The sequence below is a fragment of the Mauremys reevesii genome, linkage group 1 (assembly GCF_016161935.1).
Source record: "Mauremys reevesii isolate NIE-2019 linkage group 1, ASM1616193v1, whole genome shotgun sequence".
NCBI classification, from domain to species: Eukaryota; Metazoa; Chordata; order Testudines; family Geoemydidae; genus Mauremys; species Mauremys reevesii.
This window is the reverse complement of record NC_052623.1, coordinates 159,641,704-159,665,438: the sequence shown is the minus strand read 5'-3', so window position 1 is coordinate 159,665,438 and position 23,735 is coordinate 159,641,704. Positions and strand designations below refer to the sequence as shown.

Genomic DNA, 23,735 nt, shown 5'->3' with positions numbered 1-23,735 from the left:
AGACCCCCTCCCCCAACTCCCCCCTTGTTTGGGGGCGGGGTGGCTACTGCACTGATTGGTCCCAGGGCAGCCTCCATAGTGATGGGGCTGGGGCTGGGGCGGGGAGGGGTTTGAACTGTCTGTGGGCAGCAAAGAAATCCCCGGGGGAGGTAGGGTGGGGTGAGTGGATGTGTGTGTGTTGCACCTGAGACCTTCCCCCTCCCCGGTCACACTGCACCCCCCCTCCCCCCGGGCTCCCTGTGGCCCCTGTGTTTGTGTGTTGGACAGTCACATCCAGTCCTTTCATACTGCCCCCCTTTCCCCTCCCTGGTGCTGGGGGTGTGTGTGTTGTGTTTTTTGCGGGGGGCGGGGGGGTCAGGTTTCGGCGGCGCTGAGAGGGGTGTTCGGCCCTCAGCTGTTTTCTTTGGAGTAATATGGCCCTCGCCACTTTACGAGTTGTGCAGGCCTGGTCTAGGTAATACTTAATCCCCTGCACTGTGGAAGGATTGGACTATTTGACCTATTGAAGTTCTGTCCAGTCTGACATTTCTGTGATTCTGTGAAGCTCCCTGTCTTCAAATTCCCCACTGCTTCGTTCTGCCTCCCAGCAGAAACATCTGTGAAATGCTGAGGGTCCATGCTCCATGGCAGGGGAATCGCCATTATTACGGAAAAATTCCAGTTTTACTTTGGCTGCCTCTACTGACCATGATATTAACAAATAAGTATCCCCACACAGGAACTCTTACATGTTCATACTTTTCTTGGGGACATATTGATGTGTATAAAATTGAAATTGATTTCTAATGTACTAAGACAAGGTATCCATTTTCTTACCTTTTTGTTCCTCTCTAAGATGTAGACCACATCTTATTATTTCAGCACTGGAGTAGCAGACTCTGTATATTTTACAACAGTAAGTGTGTGTGCTCATAAACCATCTTAAACCCTACTGCCAACAATGGTGATCAACCGCTAGGACCATGGGATTTAAACAGTATGAATAGTGCTTGTTCCCCTCCTTCCTTTCAAAGAGAAGATGTAAAGTTTAGTAAGAAACCTAGATCAAGGGCTCTCAGTCTGAATTGCATCTTTACAGAGAGATTGTTTTGTGGGCACCTTGCCTCCCACTTACAATCGTGGAATAACTGGCAACTGCAGGAATAGGAGGGAAGTATTTAGCTGGCTTTTAATGCGATAGAGGATCTGGTAACAAGGAGAGCTACACCACATGGCCAGCCAGTTCTCTCTGGGTACCACCAGTCAGTCCATGGGTTACAGCTGAAGGTGGTAGCATAACCGAAAGAGAGAGCGATAAGGCACCATCAGGAGCTGGAGATTCATGCTGGCCTCTTCCATACCCCATTCCTGCAAATCTTAGGTTTTTGATTGTTGCTAACAGCCTGGATCTCGTGCATTAATGGCAGATTTCCTTGGTATTCATTTGAGTACCAGAGCAATCAGGGAACTGTGGAACTGCCTGAATCTCTCAATGTCTGGATCTCTAATAACTTTGTCCTTTAACTTTTATTTGACAGAATTTAAAAAGACAGACAAAAGTATCTTAGTGAGCCCAGAAGGAGCCTCCCGGGTGGCTTTCAACCCTGAACAAAAGCCTCCCCATGGGGTGCTGAAGTCACCTGGAACACCCACAGGCGAGCCCCAGATGAAGAAATCATTTGTAACGCCAGCTAAGAAGAGACCAACCGCTATGGACTTCTTTTAAGCCGAGTCGGAGTGGCCTACTTTTGTACATGACATTTCAGGAAACTAGACCTTTCTCTGGAGGTATTTTGGACGTCTCTATTTTTTTAAATTGCTCTTAACTGTATAGAAAAGGTTCTGATTGTGACCTGTGCCACTGCTGCTTTTACCACCTTTTCAGCTGTACCTTGTGAAGTACCTTTGTTCCACCTGTTAGAGAAAAGAGATTAAAATGAGAGTCTGCCCAGGTTTCCAAAAGGTGTGATCTCTCCCCATGACATTCTCAAGAGACTTGCTAGTTAAAGAACTTTTAGGGTCAGTACTTCGAGACTGATTAAGAAAACTTGCTCTTCAAGCTGCTTGACTGTCTTCAGCAGGTCAGGATGTTAGAGAAAATGTAGATGTTTAAACCTACTAGGCAGCTGTCAATGTATTTACAGATTTGCTCCTGACTCTTGCCTTGTGTGTCATTCTGATCACTGGCATTCTGATTTAGCCTGTTTCTGCTAATGAGCTGTTTAATCGACTTCTGACAGTGAAAACCTAGTGTCTCTGTTTTAATGGACCACTTCACTTTCAGTAGCCTTACTCATGGCAGCAAAACGTTTCCATGGATTAGAAATAAAGTAGCTGTTCAGATGATCATTTCATCCATAAACCCCTGACACTGATTGGCCAATCAGCTGTTTATATGCAAACCACATGAATATCTGTAAAACAAGTGACTTGTACTTCACTATCACTTGTGGTGGCAGAGTTGGCTCCTCCGCATTCTTCCTTTTACCTACTACTGAAATAATGCTATCGTATTTGAGAAGTCTCTTGTATTTCAATGTTCCGTTCTGTCTTCTTTCCCAGAGAGATTGCAAAAGTTTCAAAACCATCTTTGTTTCCTCCTCTTATCAATTGGTGTCACTACATTTGAGCAGAGGTCAGACTTTCATTCACTGAATGAAGTTTATACCATATTAAAGCAAGCTAGATCAGAGTAGTGCATCTTTGTATAGGATACACATCTCTCTGAAAACCTTGGTGCCTTTAAATACAAGGTAAAGCTTTATAACCCAAGCAGCTCATAGCTTTTTCTTTAAGGTAGAACCAGAAGAATTATTGCTACAGGATTTATTTCTGGTATGTTTTATTCTGCATGGAATATTCAGGTATTCTATGATTATCCCTATGATTTGACTTTGTTTTAATTTTGTTTCTTTTTCTTATAACTTCAGTCAAGAATGAGATAAACTTTGGTAACAGGCCATTAATTTATTCTGACAAATTGTTGTAGAAACTATTCTATAATCTGGTGCAGTAGGTCTTTTCTGAAAGACCTGCTATACAAAAACGGATTTGCACCAGACCTCTGCGTTGGACTTCAGTCTTAAAGCACAGTGGAGTGTCAGGACACAGCTATTCATTTAATTTCCCTCTGTTGCTTCTAGGAATCCATAGGCACAGAAAGCCCATGTCATTATCTTGTCGTATCAAAATGCAGATGTTTACTTTAGCCAGCGGAGTAAATATGTAAAATCTATCTAGAAAGATAGATAGATCCATATCTTTTGACCAGTATTTGGTGCCTGCTGTACTCTGCCAAATAGTTCCAAAAGCTACCAGAATGAAACTGTACCTTCTGAGAAACCAGTTAATTTACAAGTTCTCCAAAATGTTTGTATCTTTGTAAATTAATGATGGTGCTCAGTGTTAAATGGCTCTTGCTGTTACACTAAATTAATGCCAGTCCACGGCTTGTGGTACTGACATAAGAGCTTTAGAAAACCATTTAGTCCTGCTGTTTGAATGTTACTACTCAGTCAAAATGAAGGACTGAATTTCAGTGGGCTGTATTTTTTGTTATTGATCTGGCTGCTCAATAAAGAACTAAAGGGCATACATCTGACAATATTAATATGTGCTGTTTGGTACATTATTAATTTATAAATATGAGACGTTCTCATTATCGAAGACAATGACTTATCCTTAGAAGACAGTGGTGAGTAGGAGTTAACAAGGACTAATCAATAATATGTTGTGCTGTTTATCTTGTACTATGGGTAAGAAGTCTCTCGTGGAATATGCATAATAGCATTTGTATGTGCATGGACTTCAGTGCATTATGTTGGAGATTCAGTATTCCTCCAAGGATGTAGATGCAACACAATCAGGGGGTTGAACCTGGTGTATATAGAGACACAGGGGATCAGAAGTTCAAATAAAATGTCTATTTTTTTTTCATCTTTCTGCAAGCATCTTTATATTATCTCATCCCTCTTTACTGGTTCTGGATCCTGTGACCGAGTGCTTGTCCAAATGTACTATCTCCCACAGATGCTAAATGGTGTGGGTAAAAATGGCAGTCGCTGTTTAATGAATATTGTAGTGATATGATTGCTCATTGGGGCTCATGGATTTATGCATTCTGTGTCTGTCTGTACCATTCTATTGGTGAATGTCCTGTAAATATGCATGTGTAATATGTATTTCATTTGCTTCAGTGGTGCCTGGAATTTCATTAAGGACAAGTTTTTAAGAAAACCCAAAAAATTGTCAATGCAATTGCTAGATTAAATTGATTAAATTACCCAGAACATTTCAGTAATGGAAATTCCAGTAAACACTGAAGATAAATAAAGGAGACATCAATGCAACATCTGGGATACCCACTGTGCAAACACAATTGTAGTACAAAGAGATGGATTTTTAAAATAAGTGAGTTCTAATCAGATTGATATCACTTAATAATTTTATTCCAAATCTGTAGCTGCCAACCATATTCAAAGCTGAAATAAACAGAAAGGTGGAATTAATGTGGTTAAGATTAAAAGGGCAATATTTTGTAATGGGTATCTCTCTCTCTCTCCATTTTTTTATAAATCTGTATACTTTGTATTTGTGAAACTTTTCTGATGGTTTGTAATTCTTTATAATTTTAGATGAACTCAAAAGCACAGAACGAATCCTCTAGGAAAACCTGTTTAAAATCGTATTTAAAATATCTGGCTGTAAAAGCTTTTATTTTTTATCAAAGCTTAAAGCTTTGTGCACTCCTGTTCCTTTTATTCTCTTGTTTCCTGAACATAACTGTTATTGCAGGCAGGAAATTGTTTCCTGCACTACTTTGTGTACATCTTCAACTGCACTGTTAATATAAATATGGATGGTTAAACATTGGATCTTTTCGTCAAGTCCAATAAAATTCATTTCTGTGGATTTTGTATCTTGGAGTGATTTTTTTTTTTGGTAGCATCCTGAGGTCTGTTTCCTTTTTTTTGTAATACCCAGAACTGAGAAGGTATCACGTGCATACTGGAAGTAAAGAAGCTAGTGGCTGAATATGGCTGTCCACATTGGCCGTTGTAATAGGAACCATTGAGTAGATGTCAACAGAAGAATAAAGACTCCTTAAAAGAAACAAAGTTAAGATAAATACCATAACTACTTGGCAATTGAAACTCCAAGCTGAGGAAGTACTGTGGGAGGAGGTATACCTCAAAGCTATAATCCTTATGCCTCACTCAGATGCCCAAGTGGGTAGAGTTGGGCAATGTGATGGTTCTCTGCATATTCTCCAGCAGTAAAACATAATGTGTTCAATTACAACGATCACATACGTACTAAGAATTCCAAGCACTATGCTATAGGCAGGCATCTAAGACTCTGTCAGGTCACATTTTCCTGACTGAAGAACTAAATCTTCAGTATCTGAGAGATACTGGAAATCTAATTCTTCAGTCATGAAAATGTAATCTGTCCACCCACAGCAACAGGCTGTGGGAGTAATGCAAAATGAATATCCTAAAGAACACAGAAAGTGTGATTTCTTTCCAAATAAAATCAGTTACAGGCAATGGATCTCTTGCAATGTGAAAGATTAAAAAATACATTTCTTAAGAATTTAATAAATGTCTTGGGTGGGGTCTATTTTGGCAATGTTTGAAGATTCCATTTAGGTAATAGTAATTATGAGCAAGCAATGAGAATATAAAATTACATTTAATCTGCTATGCTTGTGGGTTGGTTTTGGTTTCTTGTTCCGCCGTAGAGGACCAGCAGAGACGAAGGCATGACTCGGGTTAGAACTTGAACTACCCTTTTGCTGTTGGGTCCCTCCTGCTCAGGCTTCTGGCAATTTGCCGTTCAGAGAAGCTTGCCCTGACTGGTGAACTTGTTCAGTGGTTATCAGACTTTGTTGTCGATCCCACCCCTTTCTTAAATCCCACTACTGAATCCACTCAAGTGGATTGTAGCCTAAATAGCTAGCTAGGTTGGTATTCCTATAGCCCCTAACAATGAGGTTTCTGTGTGTGACATTTATCTTCACAATACCTGCTGATGGTAGGTAAGTGTATTATCCCCAATGGGGATCTGAGGCACAGATGAATTAATTGACTTGCCCAAGGTCAAACAGGTAATGTGTGGCAGTGCTGGAAATTGGACCTGCAAGACCCATACTCCTTCCCTCTGAAAAACATAGAAAGCTTCTCAAAAATGCACATAAATGGTGCCCGCTCTAATCTGACCATCACAGTCATATAAAGATGACTAAAGGGAAAAAACACTTAAAACAATACATATACGAACGGGAGCTGAATCCCTGGATTTCCACTGGGCCTTGGTATAGAGGTCTTTCCTAACTTTGGGTTTAGTTAATTCCCATTTACCGTTGCCTTGGATGGAAGTTGGAACACACCTTTGGTGGACAAGTCCAAGCCCCAAACTATTTGTCTTTAATGGAAACTTCCATTATTAAGCCAACCGCTCAGTGTAATTTTCCTCTTTAAAATGTAAATATATTTTTCAAGTGACAGTGTAACTATTTTTAATATTTTTGCAGTTAAGATTGGAATCTTATTACAGCTGTCCTGGATTTCATTACTTAATAATAAGGCTGCGAGTTTGTCACGGAGGTCCCAGATTTGTGTGACTTCTGCAGTGGCCCATGCACCTGGCTCAGGGGCAGCTCAGGCAGCCTCGGCCCCAGTCGCACCAGCCACTGCTGAGACAGTCTGGGCCACCGGGGTGCCCCCGGGCAGTCTGTCTCCCCACCCCCCAAGTTAATCATTGTATGTAGTAAAAGTCATGGACAGGTCACAGTCCGTGAATTTTTGTTTACTGCCCATGACCTGTCCATGACTTTTACTAAAAATACCTGTGACTAAAATGTACCTTACTTAAAAATAATGCTAAAATAATTCTGATGTCTGCTATTTTGAAGAGGATGCAAATGGTAACAGGGTTCTGTTCCCAGAATTGCAGTGCCCCTGTTATCTGTCCCTAGAACATATTTATTTGACAATAGTGTACTGGTATCAGGCCTACATAGCCACTGCACTGACTGAAGACTTTGGGGTTCATGGAATTCAGGTAACAGAACTGGAAAGATTCCTGGACCTTTCTGTAACCAGAAGGGATATTTCAGAGGAGCCTTTTCTCGTTTGTAGGAATTAACATCAAACATTTGACACATGAAAGTTAAAAGGCTATCAACTCCAAAAATAACTGGTTGAAAACTTTTTAACTTACTGTTGTTGCAAGTAACAGCTAAGATTAGTAAAGCTGAAGGAAGTTAGTGGTGGAGTAACAAGGGAAGAAGTTTGTTTACTTTGTGCATTTGACAGCACTTTGTGCATAGTAATTTTCCTTGTTTCCCCATATAGTCAGTTAACGTGCAGAACAGACTCTACTTATAAGTAGAAGAGTGGAAAACCTCTTAAAGATTCTTTGAAACACTTTTTTTTTAATTTCAGGACATACTAGTTACAGGGTTTTTATATCAGGAAAACAGAAAATTAGTTTTCAAAAAATTGAGGTTGACTATGTCCCTTTTAAAGACCAGATATAGATCTCTAGTGGTACTAAACAGCTGCATACATCCTTGCAGTCTTCTCCCCTAGGTGTCATTTTTTTTTAGGCACCTGGAAAAAGCAGTTACCATTCTGTAACTGGTGTTCTTCGAGATGTGTTGCTCATGTCTATTCCACAATAGGTGTGCGTGCTCGCCACATGCACCGGTGCCGGAAGCTTTTTCCCAGCAATACCCATAGTGAAGGAGCACCCCCCGCAACCCCTGGAGTGGAACCTGCTTGGCATGGTATAAGGGGAGCTGTGTGCTCCCCCAACCCTCAGTTCCTTCTTGCCAGACAACTCCGACAGAGGGGAAGGCAGGTGGGATGTGGAATAGACATGAGCAACACATCTTGAAGAACACCAGTTATAGAAAAGGTAACTGCTTTTTCTTCTTCTTCGAGTGATTGCTCATGTGTATTCCACAGTAGGTGATTCCAAGCTATATCTGTTGGAGGTGGGTAGTAGTTCACAAGTTCCCAGGAGGGAGGACAGCCCTGCCGAACCCAGTGTCATTCCTGGTTTGGGAGACAATTGCATAATGCAAGGTGAATGTGTGAATTGAGGACCGCGTGGCAGCCCTACAAATGTTCTGGATGGGGACGTGGGCCACGAAGGCAGCCAAGGATGCCTGCACCTGGGTCAAGCGTGCCCTCACAATGGGTTGCGAGGAGAAGTCCCTGCTTAGGTGATCTGCCGTCTTGTTCCGGGCACCCGGTAAGTGGAAGGCCTTCAGGTGGATATTGTGGGCTATACAGAAGTCCCACAGCCTGAGGGCTTCGTGGCAGAGGGCAGAGGACCAGGCCCTGTCTTTCCTGTTGATATAGAACATGGAGACCATGTTGTCCATGAGGATCTTGACTACCTTGTCCTCCAGGCGCGAGCGGAAGGCCATGCACGCCAGCCGCACCGCCCTTCTGTTCTTTGACATTTATATGTAGGGTCAGGCCTTGAGCCGACCACAGGCCTTGGGTCTGAACACTCCCCATCTGGGCTCCCCAACCCAGGTTCAGTGCATTGGACATCAGCTCCAACAAAGGGGCCTTGTCCCTGAATGGGACCCCTTAGAGCATGTTGCTTGGAGTGGACCACCACCTCAGGGAGGTGATCACCGAGTCTGCCACTGTGAGGACCTTGTCCATCCTGTCCGTGGCCTGGGAGAAATTCGAGGCCAGCCAGAGCTGGAGGGGCCTCATCCCAACGTGCACACTGACATATGGCCCAAGAGCCGCAGGCCAACCCTGGTTGTTGTAACCGGGAACCTCATGACCGAGTCGATGAGACCCTTCAGGGTCTCGAACCTGTCTGGCAGGAGAGAGGCCCTGGCTAACACTGCATCCAGGAGCGCCCCAATAAACTCATTGTGTTGGACCAGGACTAACGTGGACTTGGCATTGTTTACCAGCAGGCCCAAGGCGGTGCAGGTGGACAGGAGGAGCACCACGTGATCCCTCACCTGTGACCAGGAGGTGCCCTTGACAAGCCAATCGTCCAGATATGGAAATATCTGGACCCCACTTCATCTGAGGTAGGCAGCTACCATCAACATGCATTTTGTAAACACCCTGGGGGCAGTGGACAGTCCAAATGGGAGGACCTTAAATTGGTAATGATTCTGTCCCACCACAAACCAGAGGAAGCTCCTGTGGCCCTCAAATATGTGGATGTGGAAGTACGTGGCCTGTAGATCGAGGGTGGTGTACCAGTCCCCGGGATCCAGGGAGGGGATGATGGAGGCCAGGGAGACCATGCGGAATTTGAGCTTCACCATGTGCTGGTTTAGGCCCCGTAGGTCCAGTATGGGCATGAGATTCCCCTTTGGCCTTCGGGATAAGGAAGTAACGGGAGTAATATCCCTTCCCCATGAACTCCTTGGGCACCGCCTCTATCGCTCCTAGTTCCAGGAGCTGCTCCACCTCCTGCTTGAGCAGAGCTTCGTGCGAGGGTCCCTCAGGAGAGATGGGGACGGGGGGTGGTTGGGTGGGGAGGAAGTAAACTGGAGGGTGTAGCCTCGGGAGATGGTGTTGAGGACCCATTGGTCCAAAGTGAGCCACAACCTTTTTGGGAGGAAAGCACACAACCGGTTGGAGAAGGGAAGCTTTATTGGGGTTGGATCCCTGACGAGGACTGGCAGGTTGCCCCCGCGTGTCCCATCAAAATCGCCTTTTCCTGTCTGCTTGCCCATGGAGGGTCCAGGCGTGGGGGGCAGGCCGAGACTGCCTGTGAGGGCATCTCTTATAGTCCCGCTGCTTCTTATGGGCGGCCTCATACTTCGGGAGGGCAGCCGGGGTAGAAATCTGCTGCGGCTTAAATTTAGGTTTAGCCGGAGTCGGGACATATAGCCCCAGTGTCTGGAGGGTCGTGCAGGAGTCCTTCTTGCCATGCAGCCTTGTATCTGTTTCCTCTGTGAACAGAGCTTTCCCATCAAATGGGAGGTCCTGCATGGAAACCTGCGCCTTGCTGGACAGCCCAGAGAGTAAGAGCCATGATGCCCATCTCATGGACACCGCTGAGGCCATCGACTCCGTGGCCATGTCCGCAGCATCCGAAGCAGCCTATAGGGAAGCTCGAGCTGCCATTGCCCCTTCTTCCACGAGTGCCCTGAACTCCTTATCACGCTCCTGGAGGGAGTCCTCAAATTTGGGCAGGGAGCCCCACAGATTGAATTCATGCCAGCCCAGGAGAGCCTGATGATTCGCCACTTGTAACTGGAAGCTCAAAGATTAATACATTTTTCTTCTGAAAGAGTCCAGTCTCCAGGTGGGTATATAGGTACTCATGCTCCTTGGCGGGTGTGAAGTAGTTTCACTTGGCCTTTTTTGATGTAGGGGCCAATGAGGCTGGTGTTTGCCACAGGGTATTTGAAATCTTAGCCACCCCTTCATGGAGCGGCAAGGCCACCCTACCCGGTGCTGATAGGGACAGCATGTTAAACAGGGAGTCCGCAGGCTCTTCCATCTCCTCTGCCTGGAGGTGGAGGCTTGCTGCCACCCTCTTTAAGAGGTCTTGATGGGCCCTAAAGTCCTCCTGCGGGGTGTCAGCCGGCACCAGAGGATCCACAACCTGGTCGGACTCTGGGCATGGTGCCAAGGACATGCGTCCCACCGACTCCTTCATCGGGGGTCTGGAGATGGATGCCAATGGAGCCTCTGAAGGTCCGGCCACCTTGCGAGCTCCCACCGGGGGCTGCGTGAGAGGCCATGGTGCCCACTGGTACCACTGGGCCGGCCACAACACTTGGTGCCATTGCACTTGCTGTGGCACCAACAGGGCCAGCTGTCCGGGGTGGCTGGTTTGGCTTGTTGAAGGGCGGCGACCTGGCTGGCATAGGATCCGCTGCTGTCTTTCGACCAAGAGGAGCGGCGGTGCCAGGATCTGCGACAGTCATGGGAGCGCGATCTCGACATGGAGGACCAGTACCGACAGTAATAGCTTGTCCGTGAACGGCCTCAACGGGCGGACCCACAACAGCAAGATGCCGGCAATTGATGCCCAGGGCTGCGATGTCTCAGCGGAGACTTGGAGAGGGATTTTGAGCGGGAACGGCGTCAACGACCGTGCCATGACCGACTGCGATACCTTTTCTGGGACGAGGACCGACGATGACATCTGCTACGGTCCTGTCAATATCCGCTCTCTGAGGAGGACTGGTGCTGTGAGTCCCGGCCGGACAGAACTCAGCCCAACAGTCTAGCCGGCATCAGGAGCGATCCACATGGACTCTGCCCCAAGCAGACACTGGGCGGTGATCGGCATTGGGAACTTTCCTTCAACCATGACCGGTACTGAGCCAGGGGTGACTGCGGAGATCCCAGCAGCGGCTTGCCTCTGGAGCACGGGGCCGACATCGGCAGGGCTCTGGACACCGGCATGGACATGACATTCTGGGCCACCTGGAGGACTTCAGGTGTGGAAGGCATCCAGACATCCAGAGAGGCCTGTTCCGAAGAGGTTGGGCTACTCCGCTCTACAAGAGTCGGCGGCCCAGAGCCCGATGGGGATCGAGGACTGCCCGACATGGGCTTAGCGTCTTTCCCAGACTTCCCTCGGTGCTGTCGTGAGGAGGGAGTCTTGGTCCTCTTGGCGTGTCCCATGAACGGAGAGCGGTGCTGACTGGTCAAAGGCACCAGCTGATTGCTGCGTACTGACACCGCGGTGCCCGGTACCGTCTCGGAGCGGCGTGCCGTGATCGGGGTCAGCGTTGACTCCATCAGAATGGCCCAGAGCCTAATGTCTCTTTCCCTTTTGGTCCGGGGCTTAAACGATTTGCAAATTTTGCACCTTTCGCTGATGTGGGTCTCTCCCAAACAGCGCAAACAGTCTGTGTGTGGGTCGCTCCTTGGCTAAAACGCCGACAAGAACTGCACGACTTAAATCCCAGGGCTTGGGGCATGCCCCGGCCTGGGCTCACTGACTAACTAAACAGCTAACTAACTACAGGTACTAAACAAACAAACAGTTCTGGGGATGAGCTACAGCGAAGCTGGAGCAGAGCAGTTCCAACGCACCTTCACTGGCGGCAAGAAGGAACTAAGGGTGGAGGGAGCGCACAGCACCCCTTATACCGTGCCAGGCAGGCGCCACTCCGGGAGTCGCAGGGGGCGCTCCCTCCCTATGGATACTGCTAGGGGAAAAACTTCCAGCACCGGTGCATGTGGTGAGCATGCACACCTATTGTGGAATACATATGAGCAATCACTCGAAGAAGAATATATTTTACAGTATTTGGCAAAAACAAAAGAACACGGGTTTTCAATCTGCACTTCCTACAGCCACCACCTAGTGTCAGACTTCTTCAGTGGCACCCGCTGAGCTATACTTGTATCTTATGACCAAGAAAAAATAAGAATATGCAGCTAAAGTATATAAGCTCACTTCTAATGTACATTGCTGCGGATTGTCCAATACACTATTAAGAATTTATCTTTATTTTGTATTCATTTCTTTATATCCTGACTATGGGCTTTTTCTCTCTTTGTTGTCTCATCTCCAGAAGAAGAATGCAGCAAACACCAGTAGCTAGCAATGGGAGGATGCTGTCTGACTAAGATCTTCCCATAGAATAGTTATTTTACAAAGCAACTAATTCAGTCAAGGAAACGTTACTAAGTTAGAGACACCTTAAAAATCATGCTGCTTCCCTCCAAGTGCTCACCGAGTGTGAAGCTGGTTATCTTCCAAGACAGATGAGATAGGGTACATTATAAGGTTAGTTTGGCCACAGACTAGCATTTGGAGTTTACTAAGTGCTGAACTAAACTTAATAGCTATGTCTGGCAAAGAGATCGCTATGCTTCTAACACTAATAAGCTTAGCATTTGGTTTTCAGTATGTGCAAAAAGTCTTTTTCTGAATTATAGGATTACTTAATATCAAATTCTTTTTCTCTTACCTCACTCTAAACACATGATATAGGGCAGGCTTTTCCATCCATGACTTCGATGGGAGAGATTGTGAACAATTGAGTTCCTGAATCATATATGGTCGAATTCTCCAAAAAAAAAAAAAAATAGAAGAGAGGTTTCTTTGTTTTTCTGGAGAAACATTGCAATTTAATTTTTAAATGAGACTCTTTGTATTTAGCTTTGTTAGGTGTTGACAAGTATTCGTCCATCTTTGCCAAGATGGGTGTTAGTTGCTAGGATTGCCATTGCTATGACCTGGGGGGGGAAAAATTTAATGCTCCAAATGCAGGTGATTTATGAAAATCTGGTGGGGTTGAGGCATAGAAAAAGTCACTAGCTTTAAAAGCAAATTCATGTGACCAAGTTTGGAATGCAAAGCTACCATAATCACGTATGATAAAGCTTAAACTGGATTAAGAAATTAACATTCCTTAAGGACATTCTCTTCCTAATTAAGAATATACAAACTTTCACTTGTTTTTATGCTGTATATACACTGTACATTCTGTTTACTATGTGTGACCTTTTTTATTCTTTGATATTTTCTTTTGGATTAAAAAACCCAGCACGTCTGTCTGAATTTTTTAATTTAAAGATAACTAAAACTGAAAGATTAGAGGAGAAGTGTGTCTCTTCAGTTGGTATATTTGACAGCACTTGGTGTATAATCATGGGAGGCCCAGATTTTTAAAAGTAATTTTTAGGTGCCCAACTTGTGATACTTTAAAGGAGTCTGATTTTGAGACTGCTGAGTTCACATCCTCTGAAAATCAGTTCCCTTTATAAGGGGCCTGAATTTGGGCACCCCAAAATGGAAGCACCCAAAATCTCTAGTGACTGTAGAAAATTTAGGGTGTGGTTTCCCACATACAATTAGTTTATTTTGTTTTGCATGGGTCTTTCACATAGTAGCAAGGGAAAAAAGTACTTTAAATGTGATTGTTAAAAAAACATAACTTGGCAGGGGAACTTTGAGGGGTATATTACGTGAAACTACTTTTACCTGGATTTCAAGATGACTTTGTCTCTTTATAGTAAATACCATCTGCCCTCCAAAAATCCAGCAGATATAACTCTAAATTGGAAGGGTGGAATTTTCAAGTGCCCAATGTTATACAGAATATCAAGGTTGGAAGGGACCTCAGGAGATCATCTAGGTCCAACCCCCTGCTCAAAGCAGGACCAATCCCCAGACAGATTTTTACCCCCGTTCCCTAAATGGCCCCCTCAAGCATTGAACTCACAACCCTGGGTTTAGCAGGCCAATGCTCAAACCACTGAGCTATCCCTCCCCCCTGCCTAACTCTGCGTCCACTGAAGTCTGGCAAAACGGATCCTTCCTCCAAAGGTGGCAAATACCAGCTGTTTCAGAGGAAAATGTAACAATCCCACAGTAAGCAGATGTTGAATAATCTGTCCCCCACATTAGGTCTTACCTGTTTGTTAGAGAGTGGCTTAAGACTTGAAACATGAGGTTTATATCTCTTGCAATTTTTTTGTTATTACTCTAGATATTCTCATTGTTGTACATAGAAGTTCCATGACTTTTTGAATCTTGTAACATTCTTGGTCTCAACTACTTTCTGTGGCAGTGAGTTCGAGTCTAGTTCAGAGTTGTGTGAAAAAGTTCTCCTGCTTACTCCAGTGGGAGCAGAGTTAAGCCAAGGCTGAGCACTTTGAAAATGCCACCCAAAACACAGCCTGGTATAATTACCCAGCTCATGAGCTGAATGGACAGTTTAGTAACATGTTTTTTCAGATGTGCATATCAAATAATAAAAATAAGATTTGCCTGAAGTTACTATTTTGTAACTGTGTGAAAGAATTTCCTGTACAGCTTCCTTTCTGAGCTTTTTTTTTGCAGAGCCAGACAAAAATTTTCTGAGAACAGTTCTCCATCAGACAATGCTGATTCAGCCAAATTGAAACTTTCCATGGAAATGACTCAGCCAGCCGCCACCGCCTCCTCAAATCTTTTCTTCCCCTCTGGCAGTCTCTGATGTTCACTGAAGGTAGGACAAGAAGTAGTGGGCTTAATCTACAGCAAGGGGACCTAGACAAATTAGAGGACTGGGCCAAAGGAAACCTGATGAGGTTCAACAAGGGCAAGTGCAGAGTCCTGCACTTAGGACGGAATAATCCCATTCACTGTTACAGACTAGGGACCGAATGGCTAGGAAGCAGTTCTGCAGAAAAGGACCTAGGGGTTACAGTGGACAAGAAGCTGGATATGAGTCAACAGTGTGCCCTTGTTGCCAAGAAGGCTAATGGCATTTTGGGCTGTATAAGTAGGGGCATTGCCAACAGATTGAGGGATGTGATCATTCCCCTCTATTTGACATTGGTGAGGCCTCATCTGGAGTACTGTGTCCAGTTTTGGGCCCCACACTACAAGAAGGATGTGGAATAATTGGAAAGAGTCCAGCAGAGGACAACAAAAATGATTAGGGGGCTGGAGCACGTGACTTATGAGGAGAGGCTGAGGGAACTGGGCTTGTTTAGTCTGCAGAAGAGAAGAATGAGGGTGGATTTGATAGCTGCTTTCAACTATCTGAAAGAGGGTTCCAAAGAGGATGGATCTAGACTGTTCTCAGTGGTACCTGATGACAGAACAAGGAGTAATGGTCTCAAGTTGCAGTGGGGGAGGTTTAGGTTGGATATTAGGAACAACTTTTTCAGTAGGAGGGTGGTGAAGCACTGGAATGGGTTCCCTAGGGAGGTGGTGGCATCTCCTTCCTTAGAGGTTTTTAAGGTCAGGCTTGACAAAGCCCTGGCTGGGATGATTTAGTTGGGGATTGGTCCTGCTTTGAGCAGGGGGTTGGACTAAATGACCTCCTGAGGTCCCTTCCAACCCTGATATTCTATGATTCTATAATTCTAAGAGAGATTTAGTTTAGATATTAGGAAAACCTTTCTAACTATAGGGATTGTTAAACTCTAGAATAGGCTTCCAAGGGAGGCTCTGGAATCCTCATCACTGGAGATTTTTAAGAACAGTTTGGACAAACCCCTGTCAGAGATGGTCTAGGAGGTTTACTTGGTCCTGCCTCAGGGCAGGGGGCTGGACTTGATGACCTCTCAAGGTCTCTTCTAGCCTCACATTTCTATGATTCATACACATCACTCTTTTAAACATCTTGCTGTCTCCCTCTCCTGCACTCCCAGTTGCAGATGTTGAGATCCTTCCCTTGTGGAATCCTACTGGTACCGCCTCATTTTTTTAAATACGTTGTCAAAGAAGTTGTGCCCAATCTAGGATTTTTCAGAATACTAATGGCTGAGCTTGCAGTTTGACTAATTTCTATTGGGTCAGACAATAATGGAAAAAATGTCTGATCCTGCCCAAGCCCTGAATACACTCCAGTCTCCACTAGTAGAAAGACACCCCTTGAAAAATGTTGTGCCCCAAAATCCTAGTGCAGCTGCAGCTTTGGATGAGCTGTCACTGATTATGCATTAACTGGATCTTGAACTCCAGCCATCATGGAATTTTTTTAGTTTTAGTCCCTTAGTCTTCTGACTGCATGTGTGCATATTTGGGCTGGATATCGCTTTCCTCAGCTGGATAGAATTATAGTTGCTGCCTAAGATCAGCCAAGGGAGATGTTATGTGTTGGCTCTAACTCCTCAGCACAGCTGTGATGTACAAGGAATGCAAACGAGGTAGTTTTCAAGATTATGAAGATCTTATGCTTTCCAGCAGTGCATGACGAGAAAACCCCACCTCCCAGGGCCTAATTTTAACGTCTTTTTGTCATTAACATATAGCAGGTAATAGGGGCTATATAAGCTATGTAAGAAACTAGTTAGAGCTTTGGTGGCTGTACTGGTCCTTCAGCCATTTTGGGTGGAGCAAGGCAGGGGCTTAGCACTCACATTATCTGGTTTAGGGAGCTCCCTGCCTAGAGTGCTGGCTTCTGTGGATCACATTCTTAGGCACCTATCTCTCCCTATTCATTGTATAGGGATCTTAGACACCTAACTCAGCTTAGTGGATCTCAGTGTTGTTCCTGTGATTTTCCAGAAGTTAGGCACCACGACACTCAGTGTTGCAGCCTGAGTCCCTTCATGCGTCCCACCTTTGACATTAAAATATGTCAAAATCATGATTTCTCTCTTTAGATTACCCAAATCCAGATTCTGTGGCTCTCAAACAAGTTATAATTCTATTCTATTTTATGTTAATGTCCACATTTCTCTGGTTTTTCATTCCATCCCTTTCATTGCTACTAGAACTTCTTGGGGCTGCCTTTGATTTTTTCAGGTTGTTTACTGGTATCAGAGAGCAAACACTTTTTCAGGGAAAAAGAAAATGGAGCTGCAATTTTTGCATTTCTGACTTTCGAGGGTATGACCATGAGATGTCATTACCTGTTCCTCTAAAACCCCAGAACAGAATTGTTTTAAGTCATTTGACTGCCTCTATTGCCTTTTAGAGAGACAAGGTGGGGGAGGTAATATCTTTTGTTGGACCATCTTTTGTTGGTGAGAGAGACAAGCTTTTGAGCTACACAGAGCTGTTCTTCAGGTAACAAAATGCTCTGTGTTGCTTGAATGCGTGTCTCTCTCACCAACAGAAGTTGGTGCAATAAAAGATATTACCACACCCCCTTGTCTCTCTAATATCCTGGGACCAACATGACTACAACAACACTGCAAACATTGATTGCCTTTTGACAGTTTGGGGTTTGAGCTAATTAAACTAGGGGCAGTACTAACAGGCTCTCCTTCCATTTTCTTACAATTTGTCACCTTGCACAAGTGTAGGAATAATAATGGAAACATAGTATAGATTATTTTGGGGATTTATATAGAGATTATGGCACCTACTGAACATTCTGGGCTCTCCCAAATGCTTGCAGTTAGCTCCCCAGAGTGGGATTTGGTACAGCATGACTTCAGAATGGAAAGACATATACTTATGATGATCTGAGCCTGGATTTGACAGTTCATGTGAATTTGCAATTTACTTGAGTGGGCAGTGTGAGGGATTGTCTGAGGATGCTAGCAGATATCAAAGCCATAGTTTACTTTTCCACTAACCTTATCTTCCCAAATAAATCTGTTAGTTTATTCAAATCTAGGATCCTTCTGAAACCATTCACAGCTCTGCCTGTTACATTTGGGAGCGAAACCAGATAGTAGGTAACGGGTAAAATCGTGGCCTCATTTAAATCAACTGATTTCACCCTAGAAATGTATTTTTGAAGTAGATAGGGAAGGGCAGGCATCCTTCAAAGCTAAACAAGCATACAACCACGGCTAGTCAGTAAAAGCAGAGCTGTGATGTCATAAACGTTGCATTATTACACAGGCAAACCGAATGCAAGTTAGAGGTAGGAATGTAAAATATTAAACTGTTAACTGGTAAGTATTGATCTGATCATTAACCCACCCTAACCGTTACCCCCTCTGTGTGCAGGTCTCAAACCAGTTCTCCAGCCCCGGGCCACGCCGGCCAGCCCTGGCGCACCCCAGGCCCTGCTAGGGGCTTTGTGGAGGATGGCCAGTCGAGAAGGGAGAGTGCATTTAGGCCAGGGAGTGTGGGCAGGGGCTATGGCTCCTGTCGTGGGATAAAGTAGTCCCTGGCCTCCCCCTGTGCCAGTGAAGGGAACCTGCTGCTGCTGGGGTGGCATGGAGCATCTGCAGAGGCTGCATCGAGACAAACTAGGTACCTGGGGCCCCTCTCCTTTTAATTGGTTAAACGATATAGTTTTAATAGTTTATACGGTTATCTTTTTACAAGATATTTACCCCCCTCATTAGAGGAAGTGCAATGTGAGACAAAACAGTCATCCTTATAACTCCAAGATTTTGTCTTATATTGGATATTTGGCATTTTGCTGATCAGTTATATTGTACACAGTGATATTAAAATTTTGGGGAAGCTACTGGATTTTTAAAAATCTAAATTCCATTCACTTCAAGTAGAGGGGATATTTTTCGAGCACTGTAGGAAAAGAACAACAAAACAATTACTATCACCCAGGTAACAAGACTGAAAATAGATGCAATATTACTCAGCTTACCATCCACCCCCTGGAGTTCTAACTCAAATGCAAATCTGTTCCGTTTAAATCACAGCAGTGGCCAGAGTTTCTACTGCTTTGTGTGCACATTTCTACAGGGAATAAAATATGCAGAGACATGGCTTCGCCAAGCTTATATCCCAGAGCAATGGGAACTGAAGTAAGTGACTCATGACTGCAAGACGGCAGCATGTGACGCAAGACATGCACACACGGCAAACTGCTGAGAGATACAGTTTACAACTAGGAGTTTTATTCTTACTGCCAGCAAAGGGCTTGCTCTTTTCCACCTCATAGCATGCATTAGAATACAAATGTATTTAGTACAGTATCTCTCATATAAACTCTCTCCCAATTCTTTTCGAGGTTAAGTAATACAAGTTATGTAGCAAGATGTATATGGATCTAAATTACAGAAAACAGGATTAAAAAAAAAAAAGCGAAGTGCCTAAAAAAATCCCAACCCACTGAAAACACAGCTTTCTCATGAAACTATAATTACCACATGCCACAATGTATTGCACTGTATTACATTGCACCGTAGCCGCTTGTGGCTCTGAACAGCAGGGATTTTGTTCACTGTTAGGTTATGTCTACACGATGCAGCTTTTAGCAACACGGCTGTGCCATTACAGCTGGGCCGCTAAAAGGCACGCAGTGTAGCTGCTGTTTGTTGGCGGGAGAGATCTCTCCTGCCAACAAAAAACATCCACCCCCAACGAGCAGTGTTAGTGTTGTTGGCAGGAGACGAAGCGCTGTTCACCCCACTGCTTGTCCTCGACAAAACTTTTGTCTTTCGGAGGGAGGGGTGGTGGTGTTTTTTTAACACCTCTGAACTACAAAAGTTTTGTCTTTCACTTGGCAGTGTAGACAAAGCCTTAGAAAAATGTACCTGTCAGTTAAGGGCCATGTACACTTACCATTTTACATAAATAACAATAGCAGGGCATTGTACAGTGAATAAACTAAAAGTGATTAGTTAAAAAAATAGAGAAGTTATTTTTCCACAGTTTTGATAGTAGATCTAAGCACAATAGGATTCAATCCTTAATTCAGCTCATATAAACAACTTGGAGCCAGATCCTCAGCAGATATAAAACAGTGTAGGTCTGTTGGTTTCAATGTAGTCATGCAGATTTACACTGGTAGGATATCTGGGTCTAGATTTTTGCTTTCTGTTCACTTTAACTTTTTACTTCAATATCGATTGGGGACAAAAACATGTAGAAGGCAGGAGCAATTGGAATACTATGGCTTATAGTAACAGGGAAAGTGATATTACATGAGTAAGGAATGTACATCTTAGAATACACAGAGTGAAACATTCTGGGGTTTTCTTTGAATGGAAGGATATTTCTAGCCTCATTTCTGGAGGAGGTCAGTGTCAGGCTAAGGGTCAGGGATCGGTAGAACATCAAAACTCTGGACTGTCTTCAGTTTGCATTTCAGGTATTTTAACCTAAAGTCATCATTGCCCTGGCTCTCTTCATGGCACTCAGCCTTCTGGGCCCAAAATTCTTGCATATATTACTCATGGGAGTCATCCCATTTACTTCAATTGGATGACTCACATAAAGGTTGCAAGATCAGGTCCTACATTTGAAGATTAGCATACATTGCCGCTGTAAAGGCTGCTCTGCAGAATGATACGGTGGGCTGCCAAGAGGAATAAAATTGTTCACTATATAACTGAGTATTAATCCTTCATTGTGGCTAATCTCCGAAAGAAGCACTTGCCCAGGGATTAACTTTTTGGGGGGCATGAAGCTGAACACCAAACATTAACCTTTGATTTTCATCAAATACTGGACACACATGACCAATGATCTTGTGATCAGTGTATTTTTCCAGATGGAGAGATTGCTGCTTCTACCAGTAAATAGATTAACGTGGCACAAACCGGCTGATTTTCACTTACAAAACTTAATTTCTATGTGTGCAAAACCTAGGCCGCCTACAATTGCCTCCCTAAAACATCAACACCCTTGTACACTCTTGAGGCCCTTCCACACTAAAAACAGTCAGGTTGTTGTAACTGGTTACAGTTCCCTGATGACAATTAAAACCCTGTTCACATTTGTTATGCAAATGTGTTTTAATGATCTGAGCTGTACTATGTACCACAGTCCTGTTTGACTAGTTGTACAGATCTGTTGTGGGTTAGTGACATCACACACCCTGGACTGTAGCAATGTGTGGCAGGGTTCTTCCCATTGCCTCACATGTGTGCCCCAACTCGGACCTGGGTAAAAGGGGAATTGGCCTGTCTCCTGAGAATTCCAACTAGAAAACTAGTTGGTACCATTAGGGACTGAGGCACCCAGAGGAACATCAAATGGTAACTTTGATCACTAATGGACTTAGGCTCAATTTGAACTCTTAAAAATATTAAAAATAACTTATCAGTGTTCTTTTAAAGTGGTCTGCAAAACTGAGGCTAGTGTTTAAAAAAACATGCTGAGGATCTGACCCCGCGGAGTACAGAAATCAATAGGAGGTGGGGACACTCAACACTTTGCAGGATCAGGCCCTGAGGGCAATAATGATAGGCTTTTTATTTTTCCATCATTTACCCATCTGTTCCAGGGACCCGTTCTCTGATCTAAAGAAAGTTAAGATATCTATAAATGCTATTCAGTGCACTATAATCACTATTGCAGTCAATATGGATTTAAGTCCGGCAGTCATTCTTCAGACCAGTTCTGTTGCATCCATGCAGAAAACATGCCAGTCCTGTGAGTTTGCTGTTCCATTTTATTTAAAACTTTCTGAGATATAGCATTGATTGCTGCCTCTTTTGCACAAAAGCCATCAGTCCAAGCCTCCCTGTCAAATCATTTAGAATGTCCATAATAATTCTCCAGCACAGAGTGAGCTCTGTGACAATATCCATTTTCAATAATCTACCTCCTGTTAGCCAGAGAAGAGCATTTTTTCCATCTTCATTGACAGTTCCCGACAACATTATTTATTTTAATACTGGTCCAATGGGATTTCTGTTTGAACAGAAGACTTAAGGCCTAATAAATAAAACACTGCTAGGACTCTTATGTAGTAAATCTTCATTTTGTACAGTACAATCAATCTTAAGCAACCACTCAAATGACCAACAAAATTAATGTCTTAGCAGAGACGGACTTCTGATTAAGGGGGTGCAGAACTGTACTGACTTAGGTCCCAATTCTGCCACCTTAAGGGGTTGTCTAGACTAGCAAGAGTGATTAGGGTTAACTAACGCATTTTAGTGCACCTAGCTGGGTGTAGAGGTGCAGAGCTTGGGTAGCAGTTACTAGAGGTATTTTGCCTTTGGACCTCTAGGTGCATGGAGAAGTGAGGCAAAGGGAGGGTGCTTAGGACTGCTTTCTACACGTCCTTTTTGGAGGTGTAGCATGTGCTCCCCCCAACAAATAACCTTAGCCTGCCAGCTAGTGCACAGAGATGGGCAGAGCCCTGCACACACATGCTCATTCCCTTAGCAGGGGCTTGGGCACATCTAATGATGCTGTAACTCCCCTCGCTCACCAGGAATGCAAGCAGTGCTTTGTTAGCTGCACCTGAACAGGTGTGTGAGGGCTCCCTGAGCCCGGTCCCTGTCTGGTGCACCTGTGCTAGAGGCTGCCAGAATTGGGCACAAAACCCAAAGGACAGATGTTACAAGTGTGATGGGTGCTTTGCTCTTCTGGGGAGAGGAACTGGTTCTATGAGAATGCAAGACTCACATTGGCAGTTGTTGAAAGGGCAATCAGAAATGCCAGAGCCACTTACTGACGGCTCCTTTGGATTGCCCATGAAGAGGAAATAATTACTAGGAGGGAGGAGAGGCATCATGCAGCAAATGCTTGAGGTGTGTAGAGAGAAAGTGTTAATGTCAATGCACAACTATGTTAATAGATACTCAGGGTCTCCTACATGTATTGCTTCCCTACAGGAGCTTTTTCTTAAGTTCCTCCAAAAAAGGGGTATGTGCCCACACACCTATGTGGCTAGAACAATGCACGCAGCCCCCTCACATTCTGGGAGTGAGGAAGTGCAATAGAATCTTATCATAATCCAGGCAGTAGGATGGCAGAAAAAATGTTATTTTCCAGATTCTAAGGGGCTTTGAAAACAATGGCCAGAAATCAAATCTCAACATTCCACAAACTCAAAAGAAACTATCAGTATGTCTTTAAATAATTACCCATGAGACTTGCTTCTAAGTTGACATGAGCCAGAGAAAAGCAGCCAAGAATCAGATGACCATGAAGTGATATTTAATTAACCCAGTATTTCAGAGCAGTCATATATGCTGGTGGTAAACTCTTTAGTTGTAATTTGTTTTATCCCATATCAAAATGTACTGTCTCAGTGAGCTATATTCCAGCAGTGATCTGTGTGTATATTCTGTCCCTGAGTGCAAGTCATTTTCATTTCAGTGTATGGAGTTTTATGTGTGCATGTCACAGAGAATATGCTCTTTATGGCAGAGCTTTGGTCTCTCAGAAATAGTCCACATTATGTTGCAGTCATCTGAAAACCCTAATGCTAGCATTTGCTAGCTCTTCTTCCTCTTTCATATACTTTTAAGGTTGGTTGGGGTTTGGCTGTAAAGCTGTCTGAGAGATGTTTGAGGCTGACTTCAGAATAGCAAGACTACAAAGCTGCTCTGCACTGTTCCCTTTTGTTCTAAACCCAAAACCTCAACCACCGCCTGCTGAAGTTTAGGAAACATGTACAACAATCAGTTTTATTAAATGGGAAATGAAACTTCTGATTGTTAAATGGGAAATGAAACTTT

The 23,735-nt window shown here is 44.1% G+C and overlaps 2 protein-coding genes across 6 annotated transcripts in view; both read left to right on the top strand.

Moving 5' to 3' along the window:
* Positions 1–4,890, top strand: part of RRP1B (ribosomal RNA processing 1B) — a 38,046-nt gene extending 33,156 nt beyond the window's left edge. For all 3 annotated transcript variants that reach the window (XM_039541408.1, XM_039541413.1, XM_039541422.1), the window contains one exon: positions 1,518–4,890. In XM_039541408.1, coding sequence (XP_039397342.1) covers positions 1,518–1,705 — 188 coding nt within the window. In that variant the 3' untranslated portion in view covers positions 1,706–4,890. The remainder of the gene's footprint in view (positions 1–1,517) is intronic.
* A 13,435-nt stretch (positions 4,891–18,325) lies between these two features.
* Positions 18,326–23,735, top strand: part of PDXK (pyridoxal kinase) — a 92,475-nt gene continuing 87,065 nt past the window's right edge. Inside the window, exons 1-2 of one of the 3 annotated variants that reach the window (XM_039531696.1) lie at positions 18,326–18,600; positions 19,014–19,118. In XM_039531696.1, the coding sequence (XP_039387630.1) occupies positions 19,077–19,118 (42 nt within the window). In that variant the 5' untranslated portion in view covers positions 18,326–18,600; positions 19,014–19,076. Of the gene's footprint in view, positions 18,601–19,013; positions 19,119–23,735 lie in introns of those variants that run through there. The other 2 variants (XM_039531706.1, XM_039531687.1) reach the window with 2 other exon arrangements.